The following is a 7,995-nucleotide window of genomic DNA, read 5'->3' as shown; positions in this document are numbered from 1 at the left end:
GATGACGTATCTCAGAGGTATACCTGCTCATTACGGCAATTCACCTGCTGACGCAATAAGGAGGTAGACAAGCTCCGCCTACATGGGGGATTTGGGGGGGATGTGAGCAGACCTTCTCTTTCTCTTGGCTTGGGAGCAAGCCACAGTGAAGGAAATGATTACAGTAGATATTTATTAGGCTCAAAAATGGAAATATCTCATATTCGAAACGCTTTTAAGGTTTAAGGATGTATTAACATATCATAAGGAATTTCATTTATTTGTTGATGAATCAATATTGTAAAAGATGTTAGCTTTTGATGATAGTAAAGGCCACTAATTATAGACTGAAAGTCACTGTGAGTATACCTGTTTCAAGAAATTATGAGGTACATTACCTTAAGGAAAATATAATCATAAAATACAAAATATAGCCTTGAAAAACATTCTGTAGAGAGAGAGAGAGAGAGAGAGAGAGAGAGAGAGAGAGAGAGAGAGAGAGAGAGAGAGAGAGAGAGAGAGAGAGAGAGAGGGTATAAGTACACCTATTTCAAGAGACTGTTAAGGCTAATTACCTTAAGGAAAATATAACTATAAAATAACAAATGGGAAAGATTCTGAGAGAGAGAGAGAGAGAGAGAGAGAGAGAGAGAGAGAGAGAGAGAGAGAGAGAGAGAGAGAGAGAGCGAGCTTCAGGGGGTACTTGGGAATTGCTGCACGACTTACATAAGCATCAGTGCAAGGCGTACAAACATCGTCCTCGGGTCCCGCGGGATTGTCAAACCCAGCGAATCCGGGCAGACCCAAATCTTCCATGATACCCGCATTTCCCTGCTCGATCCAGGTGGAATGAGAGTAGAACTTCTGCAGGGAATGGAGGCTGACACCAAGGAGCGATCTGGCGGCTGGGTACGATTCGTCTATGAAGATTGACGTCATGATCTGAGAGGGAAGTTAAAGTAAATGACTGCAGTTGATGAGTATACTGTGACAGTCAGACAAACAGTAAGATAGACAACAAAATCATTTCTAAAACACGACTCAGACTGACCATATCTCCCATTTATCAAAGTATGTGACCAGATGCTTCATCAACCAAACAATTCCCCGAGGGAGGACATTATAGAGAAGAAGAGAATTTACCTGCGGATAGCGCTGGGCCATTCCTCTGTGCAATCCGTCCAGGCTCTCGGCGTCAGACTGCACGGAAGGGTCGTATCTGACGACAAAAGAAGGAACTCTGTCGAGTCGTGTCTCTTGTACAGTGGAGAAATGATTGTAGGAGGTGCAACATATACATCTATATATTATATATAAATGTATATATATACATATATTAGAGAGAGAGAGAAAGAGTATATATATATATATATATATATATATATATATATATATATATATATATATATATATATATATATATTAACTTTATCACACACAATTATTCTGTGTAATAGTAGAATTAGAGAGGAGAGAGAGAGAGAGAGAGAGAGAGAGAGAGAGAGAGAGAGAGAGAGAGAGAGAGTAGAGAGAGAGAGAAAGGGTGCCTTATGATTACAGACCCATCATATGAACATTCTTTTTTACCTTAAATAGAAGCAATGGAATGTTACAAGTGGAAAATGCGCCGAAGTTTTCTGTACAGCGTATATAATTCTGTGTGAAACTTTCAGCCGCGGCCCATGAAACTCAGCCACGGTCCCATGGTGGCCTGTGTTTTTAAGATATGAGGGCGGACAGAAAAAAGAGCAGGAGAAAATGAGCGTACAGAAAAAAGTGCGGACGGACAGACAAATCCGGCACAACAGTTTTCCTTTACAGAAAACTAAAATGCGTACATATATCCTTTTTGACGCGATTTTGATTAAAAGCGCCACGCCATATTACATTGTCCAGTGGAAATGATGAGAGGTAATTCATTTAATTCGTTCGTCGAGTGGATTAAAGGCCCAGACCAAACGTGATGTCGAACTAAAAGCGAAATCATTGGCGCCTCTCCCCCAAATGGACATTAGTCAGGAATCAGGCTCCATCCGGCCGAGTACTTTGGGCAGTGAAAAGTTAAAAAATTTTATTTTTAATCCGGGTGGCTAAATAAATTGACCTAGGTTTGAATATTGGCTTTTTGCGCAAATTATTATTATTATTACTATTATTATTATTATTATTATTATTATTATTATTATTATTATCTCAGTAGATGAAACCTATTCACATGGAACAAGCAGACCGCAGGGTCCATTGGTGGGCTTGTTGCATAAGCACAGGCTTCATCTTCTGAATATTGACAATAATATATATTATGCATTACTAATAATTATAATTACCTGAACTGTGAAGCCGAATCAGCCTTGACGTTCGCAGCGGCGATGGAATTAACAGCCCTGATGAAACGGGCAGCTGAAACCTCCTCGCCATAGTAAGCGTGGAAGAGCTCTGTCAAACTGGCCGCGGCCGGAACGTTGAAATCCGGCTTCGACGGGGGAGGAAAATCCACGAAGAATTGGCGGATGTTTCGCCTAACTGCCTCCCTGGTTATCCATTTGTGGTCGCGGGTGACTCCAGTTGTCTGTGTGGGAGAAAGATTACTTAGTAGGCCACTGTCGTTTGTAAACAGTGAATGAATGACATAGAATTTAGGTCAAAGGCCAAGAAGCATTGGGACCTCTGAGGGCATTCAGCACTGAAAGGGAAATTGAGAGTAAGAAGTCTGTGTGGGAGAAAAGATACTTATTAGGCAATTGTCGTTTATAAACAGTGAATGAATGACATAGAATTTAGGCCGAAGGCCAAGAAGCATTGGGACCTCTGAAGGCATTCATCACTGAAAGGGAAATTGAGAGCAAGAAGTCTGTGTGGGAGAAAGATACTTATTAGGCCACTGTCACTTGTAAACAGTGAATGAATGACATAGAATTTAGGCCGAAGGCCAAGAAGCATTGGGACCTCTGAGGGCATTAAGCACTGAAAGAGAAATTGAAAGTACCAAGATTTGAAAGGTGTAACAGGAGGAAAACCTCCCATTTGCCCTATGAAGCAGTTGTTAGGAGATGGTGGATAGGAGTAAGAAAGAGAATATGAACGGAGGAGGAGCAGTAAAAGGAATGAAAGGGGTTGCAGCTAGGGTCCACGGAAAGGACATTGCAAAGCACCTAGCTGCAACCCCTTTCATTCTTCTCACAGTGCCTACGGGGATTTGTAAACAATGGCAGTGAAAGTGAGTAAATGGATAAGCCAGAAAGTGGGAATACTTATTTTTATCAGCCAAGAGATTTCTTTTGCACTATAGGAACTAAACAACTAGGCCTATAATAAGCCGAGCTTGATAGGCCTATGATAAGCCGAGTGTCTTGTCACTGAACGCAAAATGTTACCCTATACATAGACAACCTGTAAGACGGGGGAGAGAGAGAGAGAGAGAGAGAGAGAGAGAGAGAGAGAGAGAGAGAGAGAGAGAGAGAGAGAGAGAGAGAGAGAGAGAACATCCGCTAAAACGGGAAAGGGGAACAACAAATCAACAATATTGTCAGAAATACTGAGGAACGAAGGAATAATTATACTGATCACAAAGACGACGTCCTCTGATCAAAGACAACAGGAGAGAGAGAGAGAGAGAGAGAGAGAGAGAGAGAGAGAGAGAGAGAGAGAGAGAGAGAGAGAAACGTGTACACACTCTAAATTAAACACCTGATCACAGACGGAAAGTTTAAAATTAGCTACTTGCTTCATGAACAATGACCTTTTGTGAACTTTTGCAAACTTACTTATTGACAACGCGGAGAATGACTGAAATGGTGAACTGTTTGAGAATTCTGTTACCAATGCATTCATGTATTTGTGAATAATACACACACACACACACACACACACACACACACACACACACACACACATATATATATATATATATATATATATATATATATATATATATATATATATATTATATATATAACATATATAACAAAGTATATTTGTCAGAGCACCAAAGTACGCTCACACAGTTGACAATCCTACCTGATCAGGACACAGGATTTTGACCACATCAGGATCAGACGTATTCAGCGGAGTCGCTAGGAACCCAGAGGTCCTTCCAAGGATGGCGAGAAGAAGAACCGCCACCCCGGCAGCTACCAAACGTGTCTGAGCCATAACTAACCCGAAAGGAGGTATTCTGGGGCCCATGTCTATAAATTTTTTTTCTGGGAAAGGGTTGGTTACGCAATAGATAAAACTATATGGCTATATGGTTGCTTGGTGTCTGATAAGCGTTCTTCTATAGTTCTTCTGATGTATAAGTCAATATTTACCCTGATATTGTTGTTATAAAGTAGTAATTGATCTTTTTAATGAAAATAGGATACAAAATGCAAATTTTCTGGATTATTCAACCCAGAAATTACCGTAAACAAAACGAAGCTATGGGGCCATGGGAAAATACGGCCAGTCTACAGATGTTCAAAAGGGGAGTTGATTATATAATGTCAATTTATCTATGCGACTTTCATGATTAGTCTTCACTACCGTGGGAAGGATTATGTACATGAGTAGAATATCTGTTCTGCATGAACTCGTGATTTCCATAGAAATCTCAAATAGAAGTTTTTATATTGAAAATTCTCAAAATATTAGAACAATTGACGAAAATAACAAATGACGGAGTTTCTGTTAATCTCAAGAAATGAACTGATTTGAATTGAATATAGAATTTAGGCCAAAGGCCAAGCACTGGGACCAATGAGGTCATTCAGCGCTGACACGGAAACTGACAGCAAAGGGTTTGAAAGGTGTAACAGGAGGAAAATCTCAAAGCAGTTGCACTATGAATCAACTGTTAGGAGTGGGTGGAAAGTGAGATGGAATGAAGATAATATGAAAGGAGGTACAGTAAAAGGAACGAAGGGGGTTGCAGTTAGGAGGGGCCGAAGGCACGCTACAAAGAAACTCAAGTAATGCCTACAGTGCACCGCATGAGGCACACTGTCGGCACTAACCCCCCTACAGGATGGGTCTCAGGAAATGCAACTGCATCAGGAGATTAAATAAATTTTACAGAATGCGTTCATTCATCCAATATTTACATAGTTATTTTAAGGGTACTTACATACGCTAATTCCTAGAATTAACAGCACTGGAGAGCCAAATGTTGACGTAGCACTCCAACCAAGCGAACATAAAAGGACTCAAAACAAGCGAAGTTGTTTATAAACTATAGAATAGGCTGTCAAACAGTTCAGGTAATTCCGCCGTTTACTGGAACGTCTAACGGGTTCTTGCCCAATGCGGTCGTTCAGATGGTTATCGACAGCGTAGGCGGGGAACCGAACAGATTTCCGAAAGCTATCTGCACAGTTTTATCTTTAAATACATATATACATAAACTGTGAATTTGTTTCTCCATTTTAAGACTCATGCTACTACGAGTATTTTTTATTTTAATTACCAGCATTCGTCAGCCCAAGTAAAGTTATACGCAAATCTAAGAAAACACAAATCGGGAAATAAAGAAAAATAATATAATCAGAACGAAATCATGCAAGAACAAACCTGAGGAGATTAAACGATAGCTGTCTGTGAATAACACACTTCATGATTGCCTTTGCACTAGAAACTTACGGTTTGGGCATTAAGCCTGAAGTTATTTTTCACGGTGTAATTATTATTATTATTGAATACAATGAAAATAAAATGTTCTAACTCCGGCTTTCCTTTTAATGAAACAAGATATATTAAATGTTCTAACTCCGGCTTTCCTTTTAATGAAACAAGATATATTACTTAACACAAACCATCTGAAAGTGATATCTCCAATACACGTAGAAGATTGTCTCTTTACAAAAAAAAAGGAAAAAAAAAACTCATTCACTCGATGGGATAAATAATTTCATAGAGAGTCCGAGTATCACAAATTGTTTTCACTTGCTCTTAAAAAACCAAAATGTTGTTACCTTTCAATTAGATATATTAGGAGGAGGAGGAGGAGGAGGAGGAGGAGGAGGAGGAGGAGGAGGAGGAGGAGGAGGAGGAGGAGGAGGAGGAGGAGGAGGAGGAGGATATAAATAGTATGGCGTCTCCTCCCTATCTATCTATTTTTCTGCTGATTTATGCGAGTCAGCAGACAGACGTATGTATAAGTCAGAAAAAAGTTATTATAAAGTCAGAAATTATATGAAAAGTGAGAATATTAAACATTAGGATTATATTATTGTTTATAAATGGCCCTTACAACGGCAACCTTACATTTGGCACCACTGTTGCTATTCCTGTTTTATTTTTCTGTAAAAGAAAACTATTGTGCCGGCTTTGTCTGTCCGTCCTCAGATCTTAAAATCTACTGAGGCTAGAGGGCTACAAATTGGTACGTTGATCATCCACCCTACAATCATCAAACGTACCAAATTGCAGCCTTCTAGCCACAGTAGTTTTTATTTTATTTAAGGTTAAATTTAGCCATAACCGTACGTCTGGCAACGATATAGGATATGCCATCACAGGGCCGTTGTTAGTTTCACGGGCCGCGGCTCACACAGCATTATACCGAGACCACCGAAAGATAGATCTATTTTCGGTGGCCTTGATTATACGCCGTACAGAAAACTCGATTCTTCGGCGCATTTTTTTACTAGTTTCTCTTAAGAAAATACACTTGCGGCTGCCCTCATATTTGCTGTTGCCAACACAGTGCTACTTAATTATCACTGCTGATATCGTGTATTATTTTACAGACGGTGAGGTCTCGCCACTTGAAGATGTGGCGCGCATTGTCATGGACGCTTTTTCTTGTTTGTTGTTTATCTGTTACTTGTGACACTTTCATCGTGGTGTTTAGGTAATGATCAAGCGTTGTTTGATGTTTTGTTTTGTCAGTGCTGTTTGGTATGTTGTTGTCTCTTGGTTTTACCGTCTATTTTTTTTATTAAATTCATATGTATATATATATACGTATATGTATGTATATACATATATTTAATTACAGACATGTATATGTATATGTATGTATAGATATACATATACATATATTGAATTATATACATATGTATACATGTATATATATATACATAAATGGACATACATATGTATATGTATGTATGTATACATACATACATACGAGTATATATATGCGTGTATGTGTGTGTGTGTAAAAATTTTGTCCACAATCCTCTCATGGTAATCGGGAGATGGGTATCTCCGATTGGCCAGCAGTGCTTGCTTATGCGTGTGGGGTGAAAGGAGAAACGCTTTCAGGATCAGCATAATGAATCAATTGTTAGGAGAGGGTGGAATGTAAAACGGAAGAAAGAGAATATAAAAGAAGATACAGTAAAAGGAACGAAAGGGGTTGCAGCTAGGGGCCGAAGGCTCGCTGCAAAGAACCTTAAGTAATTCATACAGGCACTAACCCCCTATAAGGGGCTCTTGCCCACAAAGCACTTCTGCGAGAAGAACAGATAAAGAAAGCTCGGTATCACTAAGAGAGGACGCAGTGAAACGCACCTTCTCAGAGTTAGACAACAAGAGATAAGAACGCGTCAATTACAAAGGTCCTTTGTATGACCTGTCCATGAATTTCTCTTCGTCTGGTGGAAAAGAATAGAACCAGCTGTCTGTTTTACATGGAGAGAAAGAGAAAATGAATCGAACCAACCCACTGGTTTATTATTATTATTATTCAAAAGATGAACCCTATTCATATGGAACAAGTCCACCAAAGGGGCCACTGACTTGAAATTCAAGCTTCCAAAGAATATGGTGTTCATTAGGAAGAAGTAAGATGAGGTAAAGGGAAATACAGAATGAAGAGATCTCGCTTATTAAAAAAGGAAATATATATCAATAAATAGCTAACTGAGACCTTTTTTTTTTTTATATCAGATAATGTCAAGGTGATGGGAATACTCAAGGTTTAAATCCTTTTGGACGTCAATGGTAGCAGATAATGTAAGTGGGTTGAATAATCGAGAATTGAAATTAATTTGATAATTTAAATAACGAGGATTAAACTTGTTAGAATAGAAT

The 7,995-nt window shown here is 39.1% G+C and overlaps 1 protein-coding gene across 1 annotated transcript in view; it reads right to left on the bottom strand.

Annotated features, from left to right (window-relative positions):
• Positions 1–4,164, bottom strand: part of LOC136855323 (uncharacterized) — a 28,529-nt gene extending 24,365 nt beyond the window's left edge. The window contains exons 1-4 of the mRNA XM_067132229.1: positions 3,997–4,164; positions 2,307–2,548; positions 1,123–1,198; positions 706–921 (exon numbers count right to left, since the gene is read on the bottom strand). Coding sequence (XP_066988330.1) covers positions 706–921; positions 1,123–1,198; positions 2,307–2,548; positions 3,997–4,164 — 702 coding nt within the window. The remainder of the gene's footprint in view (positions 1–705; positions 922–1,122; positions 1,199–2,306; positions 2,549–3,996) is intronic.
• Between the last annotated feature and the right edge of the window lie 3,831 nt (positions 4,165–7,995).

The sequence above is a fragment of the Macrobrachium rosenbergii genome, chromosome 31, assembly GCF_040412425.1.
Source record: "Macrobrachium rosenbergii isolate ZJJX-2024 chromosome 31, ASM4041242v1, whole genome shotgun sequence".
NCBI lineage: Eukaryota > Metazoa > Arthropoda > Malacostraca > Decapoda > Palaemonidae > Macrobrachium > Macrobrachium rosenbergii.
Note: the sequence above shows the minus strand (reverse complement) of the source record. Positions and strands in the feature narration are given on the sequence as shown.